At 37.9% G+C, this 15871-nt stretch overlaps 1 protein-coding gene across 1 annotated transcript in view; it reads left to right on the top strand.

Moving 5' to 3' along the window:
* LOC102126776 (putative ankyrin repeat domain-containing protein 20A2) overlaps positions 1-15871 on the top strand; it is an 82534-nt gene that overhangs the window by 14667 nt on the left and 51996 nt on the right. The window contains exons 7-8 of the mRNA XM_065522600.1: positions 5384-5414; positions 8065-8134. Of these exons, the coding sequence (XP_065378672.1) occupies positions 5384-5414; positions 8065-8134 (101 nt within the window). The remainder of the gene's footprint in view (positions 1-5383; positions 5415-8064; positions 8135-15871) is intronic.

Below are 15871 nucleotides of genomic sequence, written 5' to 3' on the forward strand. Positions count from 1 at the left end.
TGTACACACAAACACAAAGTTAGTCCTGCTAATTCTTAATGACCAAATCCAACTCTTCACAGGGAGCGGTGGATAACACATCCTACAGTTTGGATGCAATTCTTTCATCTTTTTGACCTGTTTTGTGATGAACTGCTTTTAATGGATGAACCATGTTTTCAGTTTTAGGAGAAACACAGAAAAAGATTAGAAGCAAGTAAACAGGACTCTATGATCAGTAGTAGACTATTATAGTACATTCTCAATAGTACTATGTTTTTCTCCAGTTATACAATTTACTTGAATGATGCACAATTAATCAATTATTAGTATTATAGGAGATGGGGTCTCTCTATGTTGCCTTGGCTAGAATACTGTGTCTATTCATTGGTGTATTCATAGCTCACTGTAGCCTTGAACTCCTGGGCTCAAGCAGTCCTCCTACCTCATCCTCCTGAGTAGCTGGGACTACAGTTTTTTGTGGTTACATCTGGCCTGATACACAATTATTTATTTATTTATTTTTGATACACGGTCTCCCTCTGTTGCCAGTACTGGAGTGCAGTGGTGCCATCTTGGCTCACTGCAACTTCTGCTTCTTGGCCTTAAGTGATCCTTTCACCTTTTACCTTAGCCTCCCAAGTAGCTGGGACTACAGGCATGCACCACCACACTTGGCTAATTTTCTTTTTAAGGTTCATTGTTGTTGTTGTTTGTTTATTTGTTTAATAGATGAGGTCTCACTCTATTGCCCAGGCTGGTCTGGAACTTCTGGACTCACATGATCCTCCTGCCTCAGCCTCCCAAAATGCTGGGATTTACAAGTGTGAGCCACTGCACCTGGCCTGCACAATTATTATAAAAAGCAATTAAGCCCAGTTGAGTTGCAGAAAATTGACCACCTTTTCATTTTTTTCTAGAAACATTCATATTGTAGAACATATTGTCAATCACCTAGATTCTCTATTTTTTCTTCAGTTAAAATAGGATTGATGCTTATTTCACATTATTTTCTGACATTATCATTTCATTTATTCCTTTTATGGCTTTATTCGATTGGATAGATATAGAAATATAAGACTCTCCAAGGTGAATATCAAGGGAAAAAAAGAAAAGAAAAACAGATTAGGGAAAGCTATTCTGTGAAATAACCACCTGATTATAGTTACATATATCATATCAACTTCATAAAAATCTTACACAATGCATTTGTGTCAAGGTTCCCCAAGACCACCCCCAGGTTTGGTGGTTCACTAGAAAGACTCACAGGACTCAGCAAATAGTCATACTCAGATCTTTACTTGATTACAAGAAAGGGGACAAGCAGAATTAGTAGAGGAAAAATGTGCACGTGTCAAGTCTGGAGGAAACCAGGCACAAGCTTCCAGGAGTTCTCTCCTGTGGAGTTCCCAGGATCTGCTTCATTCTCCCAGGCTCACATTTTGACAACATTTGTGCAGTGATATCTACCAGTACCAGAGTCTCATTAGAGACTAAGTACCCAAGTGTTTCTATGGAGGTTACTCTCCCTGACATGTACCCCAATTCCAGACTCCTAGAAGGAAAGCAGCTATTCAGAGTAACCACACTGTTTCTATAAACACTTTAGACACAGTGAACCACTCTCCTTAGGGAATGGTGGAAGCCCTCCCAATTCCAATTTCCTAAACACCAGTCAAGGGCCAGACTTGCGTGCAGGCCTTTCTAAGGATGGCAGTCTCTTGCCTGCTATATGAAATCTTCTCTGCACAACACTTATAGCCCCAACTTAACTTTTGGTGTTGTTTTACATTTTCATTTTAATAACACATAATATTATAAGATAAGGTAAATTGGTAGTAATTTCTTTTGTATGATCCATCTTAAGTTGCAATGCTGGTTACTTTTTTGACTTTTGGTGACAAACAGGTATTTGTATATAAGTTACCATAGCAGTGTTAGGTAATGATAATCTGTCCTTTTTATCTTATTAGCCTTTCAGTAAAATTGTGAAATTAAATAAGCATAATAATTTCTGAGTTAAAATTAGAATAAAATTGTCTTTTTTTTGGATGACATGGATAATCTAGTTTTCATATTGTGCTAAATCCCTGTTTAGAAGTATGAAACGAGATAAAATATTCAATCATATTAATCAATATCGTCTTGCCTAAGCATGCAATTAACTTATTTTATATATTTTATATACTTCACTTTGAGAAATAATGACCACACTGTGTTATTCTGATCCCTAATGATCTTTAATTTTTAGGGTCACCAAGTCTTGCTTAAATATACCATAATAACAGGTTCAGTGAATATTTTTCATTTTTTATTATTGATTTATTTTTTTTGAGACACAGTTTTGCTCTTGCTACCCAGGCTGCCGTGCAATGACACAATCTCAGCTCGCTGCAGCCTCGACCTCCCAAGTTCAAGCAATTCCCCTGCCTCAGCCTCCCAATTACCTGGGACGACAGGCATGCACTACCATGCCTGGCTAATTTTTTGTATTTAGTAGAAATGGGATTTCACCATGTTGGTCAGGGTGGTCTTGAACTCCTGACCTCAAGTGATCCACCCACCTCGGCCTCCCAAAGTGCTGGGATTGCAGGCATGAGCCACTGACCCTGGCCATCTTTTTATTTATTTATTTATTTATTTATTTTAAATTTTGTTCTGGAGATCCTGGGATGCATAGAGAGTGAATATCTTTTTTATTTTTTTTTTTAATTTTTTTGAGATGGAGTCTCACTCTGTCTTCCAGGCTGGAGTGCAGTGGTATGATCTCAGTTAACTGCAACCACCGCCTTCTAGGCTCAAGCGATTCTCCTGCCTCAGGCCCCCGAGTAGCTGAAATTACAGGTGCTTGCCATCATGCCCAGCTAATTTTTGTATTTTTAGTAGAGATGAGCTTTTGCCATGTTGGTCAGACTGGTCTTGAGCTCATTACCTCAGGCTGATCTTGAACTCATGACCTCAGGTGATCCCCCACCTTTGCCACCCAAAGTGCTGAGATTACAGGCATGAGCCACTGAGCCCAGTTGTGAATATCTTTTTTAAATCAACAGCTTTATTTCTTAGAGCAGTTTTAGGTTCACAGCAAAATTGAGAGGAAGGTATGGAGATTTCTCACATATTCCATGCCTCCCACATGCATAGCCTCCCCCATGATTAGTATTTTCCACCAGAGTGGTACATTTGTTACAACTGATGAACTTACACTGACACATTATAATCACTCAAAGTTCATATTTACATCAGGCTTCACTCTGGATGCTGTACATTCTGTGAACCTGGACAACTGTATAATGATATGACAGGTATCTATTACTGTAATATTATTGACAGAACAGTTTCACTACCCTAAAAATTCTCTATACTATGCCTGTTCATCTCTCATTTTCTCCCTAGAAACTCCTGGCAACCATTGATCTTTACTCTGTCTTCATAGTTTTATTATTTTCAGAAGAGTACAGTGGATATCTTTTTGAACAGTTAAAAAATTAAAGTTCCATGGTAATTGAACGTAGTCATTTAAGATGTTCCCTGTCCTCTTTGTTTTTCTTTTGCTTCTTTATCACTGTAAAGAATGATATATGCTGATGAGATGTGCTTTACATACTCAGAAAACATGATTTATATAGATGTTTGGGACATAATAGAAAGGGTTGAGGGAAAGGACAACATGCCGTGCCACACGGCACAAACTGGAGTATCTTGCTCTATGATAGAGATAGACTCTCTAGCAATGGAAGGGGACAAGCGCAAGGGGTTGGACTTTATAAAAGTGGAATCACTAAGTCTGTCATACTTACCTTCATTTGGAAATAAGACCAGGCAGTGAAAGCTAGAGGTAAATACATGTGTTCCTCACTGATCCTCTTCCTTTGAGGGATGAGGTTGACAACAGCCTGCATTATGATGACATGACTTATCTACAACTAGATTCTGTCATGAGGGATGGTAAGGGAGTTTTGCTTGATGTGAGGTGAAAAAGAATTTTTTTCTCCTACTTGGGAGAAGGGAAGCATTGGAATATTCTAGTAGTAAAAGGGCATTGATAGTTTTCTTTCTATATATTTTTCACATCAGATAATACTGCCCAGCAGCCTGCCACACCTCCCCAGTGTTTCTTAAGCTTCTCTCTGAATGTGGATAAGCTCTTAAAGGAATGATGTTTCCAGTGGTTCTTTCTGTGGCAGGGAAAATGGCAGGTGAATTTGGGCCTTGTTATACATAATGCAGAGCAAATAGCTACAACTAAGGAAACCACCCAGCACCTTCCCCAGAAGAGTATTAGCCAGAGTAACACACCGATCTCTCTTCAGTTCTTCTCCACTGGCGGCTGGAAGGTCTTTGCAAGAATTCCTGTTTCTGGTCTGATTCCTATGTTTTGTTGGCTTCAGGTGATAATAGGGTGTTTTATCCTAAACTGAACAGTTTGAACTGAAGAGCTAGAGAGGCTGTGTTGTGTTATAACAAAATAAGTGCAGTAGTTCCCCCTTAGCTGTGGGAGATACATTCCAAGACCCCCAGTGGATGCATGGAACCGTGAATAGTACTGAATCACAAACTGTTTTTTCCTATACATACCTATCTATGATAAAGTTTAATTTCTAAATTAAATTAAATCTGATTGTGTCAGCAGATAGGGTGTGAGAATTGAATGGTGTCATCAGCAGGAATGATTCTTGCTTGTTGGGGGGAAAATCTCTCCACACATTTGGTCACAGAAGCCTTCTTTGTTGATGATTGTTGCTGTGGTGTGAGTGCAGAGAAAACCCTGTCCAGTATGTCTTTCCGCACATATAGTGGATAACGGGTACTACTATATACTCTGTTTTAATGGCCTCTCATATTTTGGTCCAGAAATCATGCGCTTTGACACTGTTGACTCATCACACCTGTTCTGCTAACAATACCATTTTTGCTCAATCTCATAGGGTTTGGATAAAATGACTTGTATACTGCAGTTCACTTGTAGATACTACGTTTTTATAAATTTATTCTTCTTTTCATCTAATAAATACAAAGGGAAGAGTTCTTACTGCATTAATTACTTACCAATAGGTATAATTAATGTTAATTCTAGTAAGGTCCCAGGCATGCTCCCAAAGGAATGCTTTGTAAGAAAGCATCAGTCTTATGCTTTAAAAAAAACAAACCAAACCAAAACAAATACAACAACAACAAAAACAGCATCTAAAGCATACACAAAAGTGTGCCCAATTGTTTTATGATGGTAGAGTCTTACTATGTTTCCTGAGCTGGTCTCAAACTTCTGGGTTCCTCAAGTGATCCTCCTGCCTCATCCTCCCAAATACTTTAGAGTACAGGCCTGCAGTGCTGTGCATTCTTCTGCTTTTAATATTCTGTACATTTATTATTGACTTAAAATGCATTTTTCCTTCTTCTTTAATAGATGTTGGAAGTTCTGATGAATCTGCAGTCAGGTAGGATTTTATAGATGTAAACATTTATGTTAACTAAGGAAATAGAAATGGAAGAAACTAATATCTGTTGAGTGTTGTATTCTGGGCTAGACATCCTGCTATGTTCTATGCATTTATCATCTCATAAGGCCATCACAACATCTGTGTTCCTATAACCTACTGTTCATTCAGTAAACAACTATGGATTAGAGCAGTTGATTGATTGCCTCATGATCCCATAGTTAACAAAGTAGCTGGCCCACAACTTGACCGTCAACCTGCCTGCCTTCCAAATCCCTTCCCTTGCTCCTCAGCATAGATTGATAGACATCTGTGCAGCCATTGGATCAAGGTATAGGTCTGAGTCAGTTTAATCAGATTCATTAATTCAATTAATGCCTAAATTAATGAGAGTTTAAATACCTTAAACTCTCATTGAAGGTTATGGTTAGCATGTAGTTAGTCCAAGAGTTTGTCCTAATAAATTTGACAATTTCAGTGGTAACCGGTATCTTATTTTTACCATCAAAGGCTTTAGGGCAGAACTTACTTAGCTTTGGCCATAGTACTGGAAGTTTTACAAAAGTAAGTTTAGGCAAGTCTTAGAGAGAAATGATTTGACTTCCCAGTTTGGTTTTCCATTTAGGCCAGGAGTTCTGTTGACTTCCATAATACTTTTTTAAGTCTTGTTTCTTTTTCCATGACTTTTCTATAATCTTGTCTTGATTTTTAATGCTTTCCCCTCTGCTTTTTTTGTGTTTCTTTTGTTCTATTATTTTTTCAAATTCTGTTGGCTATGTACTCCCAGTTTTCCTATAGACAGAATCAAGAGGACATAGAATTACAGAATGTTAAGGAATCTTAGAATGAATTAAAATACCTCCTAGTATTTTTACCTGTGTTGAATATTCCGGTCAAGTGATTCTGTAGATAGAGAATGTGAGGCTCAAAGAGATTAGTATGCTTTTTCTAGACATAGCAATTGGCAGAAATGAGATTTGAACTCATTTTAAAGCCCAGTAGAAACAGGAGTGAGTCTGGTGCACACAGTGGATAGAATGAGAATGGAATTAGCTGGTGAACCCAATGGAAGTAGGTAATAATGAAATGAGCAGGGGAAAGGCACGTTTGAAGAGAAACAACACTGGATTGTGTAGGAGTATGAAGTCTTCACTAAGAGATGAAGATATTGGGGTTTATTACAAGTTTGATAAAGATAAATTATAAAGATGAAAGACACAAGAAATTTGGGAATTATCTACAAAGGCACATTACAATAGAAGGTTCAAGGGAGCTATAAAAAGTTTGCTTTTTTTTTTTATCAAGGACCGACAAACTTGACGATTTTTACTGAAATATGCTAAAACATTTAGAGACACTGGCAGGAGTGTCTGCAGCAGACAGAAATATGGTATCATCTGCTTCCATCCTGACTTACAGAGAGGTGGCTTAGAGACCCTGGAGTACTAAGAGGCTGGAGACTGCTGAACTACATAGATCTGTGGTACAGGGCAGGTGCCTCCTTACCTCTGCCTCTGTTCCCAATTCACTGATGTCCTTCCCACGTCCAAGTAGGCTGGGTCAGGGGCATGATTGTCTGGTAAATCAGTCATGGAGTTCGGTTGGGTAGTTGGCAGTGTGTCTGTGCTGGGGGAAGGTGATGGAGACTCCAGTTGGCTTGCTATTTAGGATGAGGGATATAGAGATCTGTTACTCCTGGTCATTTGAGGCCATCCCTTCCGGAATCTGTGCTTTCATAGACTGAAGAGTTGAAGATTGAAGACTTCTATGGAGCCCTGCAGTAGTGGAATCTGAAAGTGGGTGCCCATAGGAAGAAAGATATTTAGATAGTAGTTAGAGAAGTAGAGGTACAACTACCAGGACTCTGTTTCTCCTGCAGTCTCTCTCCATGGATGTCTGAGTGCCTATGAAAATTTTTAATGGCTTATTAGCTTATGTGGACCTGAATAAGGTAATACCTATAGAGTGAAAATAATGGGATTTTATAATTATTAGTGTTTTAATCTTTCTGGGAAAAGTATTCTCAATAAGGACATTCACCTTTGTTCTTTGAGTTTTGTATATTTAGCTTTCATACATTTCAAATATTGCAGGAGATTCCCTATACTGATTTAGGGCAAAGGAAAGCAATAGGACCTTCCTCAGTGGTTCCATGCTGAGGAATCAAGACTGCCATTTTGAAGTGAAGCAGATTAGTCTTTTAAGGAGAGATAGGTCAAGGAAAAGAGACAGTGGATCTTTCTAGCTTGTTTTAAGTCATCAGTTTTCTTCCAGTTTAGGTAACAACATTTATGTCATCCATTAATTGAATTTTAAGCTCAGCTTCAGGACAGATAATTTGTGCGTGTAAATTACTGTCAGGCTCTGCCAATATATTGACTGTCACTATTTGTTATAAAGCTCAAGGTCAGTTTTCATTGAATATTTTATAGATTTAGACAGATGGAGGCAGAAATAGGTAATTAAAATCTATTTTTAGAACAGAGACCATATTTTAATTGCATCAAGAATCATTATTTAATATATGGATCACCGACCCTTCCCCAGATTATGTCTTTTGTTTGAGAGGGAAGCTGGATATAAACTGGCAGTTATAAAAATTGTAAAGAAATCAACTTTCCCATTTTCATTGTGTGTTTTTGGTCTCAAGCATTTTCCATGAACTGCGTGTGGATTCATTGCCTACATCGGATGACGAAGACTTGAGTGTTGCTACTAAGGTAAAGTGGTCTCTTGTAAAATTAATTTTCTCACTCTGAATCTAGTTTTGCACAGTATTTACTTTTCAAATTTAGCAGTGGTTTACCTGTCATTGTTTTATGATGATAATGGAAAGTTGGTCAGAGAAAAACATACATGTGGCTAGTTGATTCAAAAAATTTGTTTATCTTTGGTAACTAACAAAAATTGACAAGTACTGTGACAGGGTGGGAGCTGTGAACTGGAAAATAAGTAGTGACAGGAAAGTTGCATTAGTAAATGCTTTCCCCAATAAAGGAAATATGAAATTTGGTTAAGGTTTATTTGGATAAATAGTAACACTTTGACTTTTTAATCATAGAAGTGTGACTTTCATACTATTTATGCCTCTATAAATCTTCAGTGTTCAAATGATTTGCAGTAATCATGGACCCCCTCTGGTACTGTTTGGTGGTGAAAATGTCCAGGACATAGCATAGAGCTTTTTCTTGGAAACTTATTATTTTGATATCATATAGTTTGTAGGGGAGATTATTTCTCTACCTATATTATTCTGTAGTGAGACTAAAATAATATTAAAAATTGTAGAAAAAATGGCTGAGTGTGGTGGTATACACCTGTGGTCCCTGCTGCTTGGGAGTTTGAAACAGGAAGATTGCTTGAGCCCAGGAGTTTGAGAACGGCCTGGGCAACATAACAAGAATGTATCTGATTTAAAAATATAAATTATGGAAAAGTAGACATTTAAATTTATGTTCTCAAAATTTGTATTGCAAAGGCATTTTTGTGTGTTTTATGAGTTGTCCATGAAAAGTTTATATAAAACACTTCCTCTAATTGAATAACATATTTTGCTGCAAATAACCAGTTCCAGAAGCAGAGACTCTTAATACCAATATAGTAAGACTTTAACATCATAATTTTATCATCGTAGTTTATTGAAAATATTTACTTGGCCAGGTTCAGTGGCTCATGCCTGTAATCCCAGCACTTTGGGAGGCTGAGATGCGTAGATCACACGAGTTCGGTAGATCACCTGAGGCCAGGAGTTCGAGATCAGCCTGGCCAGTGAGGTGAAACCCTGTCTCAAAAAACAAAACAAAACAAAAAAAAAAACAAAAAACAAAAAAACCCCACACACAGAAAAATTAGCCAGGCATGAAATACTATCACAGAAATACTTACATAAACTGGGAACATTCCTGTGTTCCCAGCTGCTCAGGAGGCCAAGGCAGGAGAATCACTTGAACCCGGCAGGCAGAGGTTGCAGTGAACCAAGATCGCACCATTGCACTCCAGCCTGGGGGACAGAGCTAGACTACATCTGAAAAAATGAAATAAAATAATATAACCACTCAAAGTCCTTATATCACACTCTGAAATTTCAAATTTTGAAGTTTTGATATTTAGTTGTTCAAATAATCATTGGAAGCTCCTGCATACCAAAAGCTACTGGAGGTCAGTAAACACATTTGTGTCTCTCCTGGAGTGCCTAGAATACAGTCTTCCATGTAAGAAGCATTTTAATTGTTTTTTGAGATGGGGTTTCACTCTGTCCCCCAGGTTGGAGGGCACTGTTGAGATGTTGGCTCACTTTGATCTCTCTTTCCTGGACTCAGGTGATCCTCACACCTCAGCCATCCAAGTAGTTGAAATTATTGTCCTATGTCACATTAGACCTGTGTCACCATGCTTGGCTGAGTTTTGAACAGGCAGGGTTTTGTCTTGTTGCCCAGGCTGGTCTTTAACCTTTGGGCTCAAGTGTTCTGCCCACCTCAGCCTCTCATAGTGCTGAGGTTACAGACAGGAGACATTCAGCCTTAATAGTTGTTTAGTCTGAATAAATAGGCAAGTGAATTTTTATATAATAGAATATTGTAAGTAATATATCTAATGTGTCTAATGATTAAATATTGTATTGAAAATATTGCTTACATTTGTATTATTTCTTAGTATTTAAAGGTGTATAAGTTTTGATGTGTTATGTTGAGAAATTATGCCATAAATAAAAAGGAAATAAATTAGAAATAGGTCGTCAGCAGCAAAGAGGGTTACAATATATTTTCTAGTATCATTCAACTGGAATGTTCACATTGTGATATTACATTAACATTTCTTAAATGTTTTATTAGCCTCAACTCATGTTCTATTAAATATACCATTTCAAGCCATACATTACTCTTTAGTATTCTGGTGACCAAATCTTTTCCTGGGTGGAAATTTGATGAAAAGTTCCAGGTTTCCCTCTGTTGTAATAATGTTCTTTAAGGTAGTGGTAGATGACCATATTTAGCTACTTGAATGTCTTAGAGTAATAAACTCTATCACAGAAATAATTACATAAACTAATTGTAGCATAAATATTAATTAGTATTATTCGGGATATGAAAGACCAAAACACTCTATAATAGATCTATTTCTCCATGTATTTTATGGTACTTCATGTTGTTTCTTTTCTTTCTTGACTTAAGCTCATATTTCATTGACGAATTAGGCTTGTTTTTCATTTGTATCTCTCTTTACTCTCACATTTTAAATAGAAACTTCTGGGGAGTCAGGGTCTTGCTCTGTTCCCCAGTCTGGACTGCAGTGGCATGATCTTGGTTCACTAGAGTCTCCACCTCTTAGGCTCAAGTGATCCTCCCACATCAGCCTCCTGAGCAGCTGGGATACAGGCACAGACCATCATGCCTGACTCCTTTTTGTATTTCTGTGTAGAGATGTATTCCCATTATGTTGCCCAGGCTGGTCTCAAACTCCTGAACTCAAGCAATCCACTCACCTTGGCCTTGCAAAGGGCTAGGATTACAGATATGAGCCACCATGTCTGGGCAACATTGGGGTTTATTTAAAGGAATTGATTAGGGCGGGGTGTGCTAGTGCACACTGGTTATCTCAACAGTTTGGGAGGCAGAAGTGGAAGCTTTGCTTGAGCCTAGGAGGTTGAGACCAGCCTGGGCAGTATAATGAGGCCTTGTCTCTACAAAACTACCAATAAATACATTAGTCTGGCATGATGCTATGCACCTGTAGTTCCAGCTATTCAGGAAGTTGAGGTGGGAAGATTGCCTGAGGTCAGGAGGTTGAGACCACAGTGAGTCATAATCATGCCACTGCATTCTAGCCCTGGGTTGACAGAATGAGACCCAGTTTCATAAAAAGAGAATGATAAGAATCTCTTGATGCAACTCATTATAATTTTTTAAATGGAAACTAACTCTTGATATTTCCTTAGAAGTGTGTCCCCAAGTATGTGTCACAGCCTTTACCTGGACCTTCCCATGAAAAAGGCAATGGAATAGTCAATGGAAAAGGAAAAGGAGAAGGTGAGAACTGGATTTTGTTTTAAAAGTCATTTAATGGAATGTTTCTTTTAGAATATGAGCACTAATATAGTCTACTAGCTAAAGAAAGTGTCCTATTAACTATAATAAGTAAAGGAGAATTAAAATGGTGATAACCAAGGGTCAGCTATTGATTCTATTGGAAGCACCACTGAAAGAGCTGAGTTCTGAGTTCCATTTTAAGATACTCTAAAAACTGGGGTAAGTCAGGAGAGAAGGAGGAGGAAATGAATAAAAAAGAAAGAAAGAATGAAGAGGGCAGAGTGTACACGGAATAAATTTTAAAAAGCATATGCAGGTATATGTAATGGAAGGTGGTAAAGTCAAATTGATCTGTAGAAGAAGGAAGAACAGGGTGTTAGAAATAGGAAACAAGATAAAGTGAGCTTCCAGTACGAAAATGTGTCAGCAAATTAGAGTAACATTTTCCTACTCTTGCTGTCATCCTCACTACTGGGGAGGCATTAAGGATTGAAGTACTTTACCAGACAGACCTGGGTTTTATCTACCATAGATGAATATCACCACAAATGGTCAGCCATGTATGGCTATAATTTAGTTTTATAGAAAATGGTGTAAATTCATGGGATAGTATCATATAGGCCAAATTAACATAGTTCAAAAGAATAGTGTTGGGTGATTTATGGAGAAGACATTAAGTAGAGATGGTATTGCCTGATTAAAAGTTCATTAGAAACATTATGGCTTATAATGTAGTATTAAATTCAGGGACATAGTAGGGAAGAAATTGACACTAGGCCAAACAGGGCAATTAGGGTAAACCAATATGCAAGCAAATCAGTGTAGAAAAGGGCATTCAAATTGTCATGAATTAGTTGAAGAGCTTCTGGAAAGTGCACATTCTGATTCAGCAGGTATCAGATTCTGCATTTCTCATGAGTACTCAGGTGATGTTGGTGCTGGTCCTTGGACATAGCCCTGAATAACAAGGGAATAGCCTTCCTTTAGAGAAATCTGGAAAAAGAACCATTGGAGAGCAATATTAAAAATAACAGAATCCAGGGAAAGCATTAATTTCCTTTTATTTCTGAGCATGATTCTAGCCACAGGGGAAGGAGAATGAGATGAGAAGAGAGATTACAGGTGTATACTACTCCTGAACACAGATGACAACAGTGGTCACAATGATCGATAAAAAGCAGCTAGGAAGGGAAGCATCAGGATGACAGATCTAAAAATCACTTTTTCAAAGGAAGAGGGATTGTGAAAGGACAAGGAGGGAGGAAAGAAAGATATTTGCTTGGTTATTGGGAGTTAAAGCCAAGTAAACTTGAGATGAGTCACTTCCAGTTGCTTTGGCATATAGCCACTCTCACAAGAGAGGTTATTGTTGTGGAGAGTACTGGAGGCAGGAGGGAGTGCTAGACTTGGGGTAAACTGCAGCAGCTCATTTCACTTCATAACTGTCAGGCCTCAGAGAGAGAAGTTTCACTGACATGAGCGAATAAGATGTGATTACGTTGCATATAGATGCTTTGGCTAATTTTTTTTTGAGACAGCCAGTTATTTGATATGATAGCTGTTTCATAAATGTCCTTTACAATGTAAGATAATATACCAAACTTAGTTAATTTTAGATGCAATCATATTATAAAATTCATTCTGTGAATACCAAATTTCTCATTTTCAATAAATACTGCACTGATTTTGCAATATAAAAGTGTATTCATATCCAGCAAGTCTGTGGTATTTCAGTGTTTTCTTTTTTGATAAATATTTTGATATTGGAAACTGATTCTACATGGTTTATGTGATGGTTTTATGGACCGCCTTATGAGTGGATCAAAGAGCTGTAATTTAAGGGCAAACTAGGGGGTAGGAGAAATGTAAGTGCTGCAGTAGCCCATGTGGTCATGGGAAAAATGAATATTTTATTTAGCTGTGATTTCATAAGTGTGTATCCCAGCTGATCAATTTAGAACACTGTCTTTGATGAGAGGTGAATTGCACGTTCACCTGAACTGTCATCTCAACTGTGTATTTCCTCAGCAACAGGACATGGGGAATTTATCTGTGGTGTGCTGGCAGCAATGCTTCTGATGTGTTGAGTGAAAATACTCTGTACCTTCACCCTCAGCCTTGACATTGATACCCTCAGGTTTGATTGCCTCATCTGTTTAATGGTCTCTTTTCTCCTCATCAGCCCACGTGTTTACAGTGATATCCATGCTTTTCTGTTTTAGGTACAGGCATTTGAAACATAATGTCACTATTGAAATGTAAACTGAGTTTTAGGAATCCTATATTCCTATTTTCCTCATTATATTTCTGTCATGTTGCTGTCCTAGGCAAGGAAAAGAAGAAGCCAAGAATTACCCTCAAAACTTTAAGTAATTATATACAAATCTTTGGTCTATATTTAAGGCTTCACATGTGAATTCTGAAGGTATTCATGCGTTGAGGGAAGATCATCTCAGTTTAATGAAGGCAGTTTTTAATTTAATGTATATTCATTAAATTGCTTTTTGAACATTTTGTCTCTAGTACACAGACACACACTATAATGTCATGGGTATTTGACCTTAATGTGTTCATGCACAAACTTAGTTATTCAAATATTTTCTTATCCCTCAAGAATCTGTTCACAGGAAGTGGTGGATAACACATCCTACAGTTTGGATGCAATTCTTTCATCTTTTTGACTTGTTTTGTGATGAACTGCTTTTAATGGATGATTCATGTTTTCAGTTTTAGGAGAAACACAGAAAAAGATGAGAAGCAAGTAAACAGGAACTCTATGATCAGTAGTAGACTATTATAGTACATTCTCAATAGTACTATGTTTTTCTCCAGTTATAGAATTTACTTGAATGATGTACAATTAATCAATTATTATTATTATAGGAGATGTGGTCTCTTTATGTTGCCTTGGCTAGAATACCGTGTCTATTCATTGGTGCATTCATAGCTCACTGTAGCCTTGAAATCCTGGGCTCAAGCAGTCCTCCTATAGTAGCTGGGACTACAATTTTGTGTGGTTACATCTGACCTGATACACAATTATTTATTTATTTATTTTTGATACAGGGTCTCCTTCTGTTGCCGGTACTGGGGTACAGTGGTACCATCTTGGTTCACTGCAACTTCTGCTTCTTGGCCTTAAGTGATCCTTTCACCTTTTACCTTAGCCTCCCAAGTAGCTGGGACTACAAACATGTACCACCACACTTGGTTAATTTTCTTTTGAAGGTTTTGTTGTTGTTGTTGTTTGTTTCTTTGTTTCTTTGTTTGTTTAATAGATGAGGTCTCACTCTATTGCCCAGGCTGGTCTGGAACTTCTGGGCTCAAGTGATCCTCCTGCCTCAGCCTCCCAAAATGCTGGGATTTACAAGTGTGAGCCGCTGCACCTGACCTGAACAATTATTATAAAAAGGAATTAAGCCCACTTCCGTTGCAGAAAATTGACCACCTTTTCGTTTTTTTCTAGAAACATTCATATTGTAGAACATATTGTCGATCACCCAAATTTTCTATTTTTTCTTCAGTTAAAATAGGATTGCTGCTTATTTCACATTATTTTCTGACATTATCATTTCATTTATTCCTTTTATGGCTTTATTCGATTGGATAGATATAGAAATATAAGACTTTCCAAGTCAAATATCAAAGGAAAAAAAGAAAAGAAAAACAGATTAGGGAAAGCTATTCTGTGAAATAACCACCTGATTACAGTTACATATATCATATCAACTTCATAAAAATCTTACACAATGCATTTGTGTCAAGGTTCCCCAAGACCACCCCCAGGTTTGGTGGTTCACTAGAAAGACTCACAGGACTCAGGAAATAATCATACTCAGATCTTTACTTGATTACAAGAAAGGGGACAAGCAGAATTAGTAGAGGAAAAATGTGCACGTGTCAAGTCTGGAGGAAACCAGGCACAAGCTTCCAGGAGTTCTCTCCTGTGGAGTTCCCAGGATCTGCTTCATTCTCCCAGGCTCACATTTTGACAACATTTGTGCAGTGATATCTACCAGTACCAGAGTCTCATTAGAGACTAAGTACCCAAGTGTTTCTATGGAGGTTACTCTCCCCGACATGTACCCCAAATCCAGACTCCTAGAAGAAAAGCAGCTGTTCAGAGTAACCACACTGTTTCTATAAACACTTTAGACACAGTGAACCACTCTCCTTAGGGAATGGTGGAAACCCTTCTAGGCTCAAACGATTCTCCTGCCTCAGCCCCCCGAGTAGCTGAAATTAGAGGTGCCCACCATCATGCCCAGCTAATTTTTGTATTTTTAGTAGAAAAGAGGTTTTGCCATATTGGCCAGACTGGACTTGAATTCATTTCCTCAGGCTGGTCCTGAACTCTTGACCTCATGTGATCCCCTACCTTTGCCTCCCAAAGTGCTGAGATTACAGGCATGAGCCACTGAGCCCAGTTGT

Source organism: Macaca fascicularis, chromosome 10 (assembly GCF_037993035.2).
Source record: "Macaca fascicularis isolate 582-1 chromosome 10, T2T-MFA8v1.1".
NCBI lineage: Eukaryota > Metazoa > Chordata > Mammalia > Primates > Cercopithecidae > Macaca > Macaca fascicularis.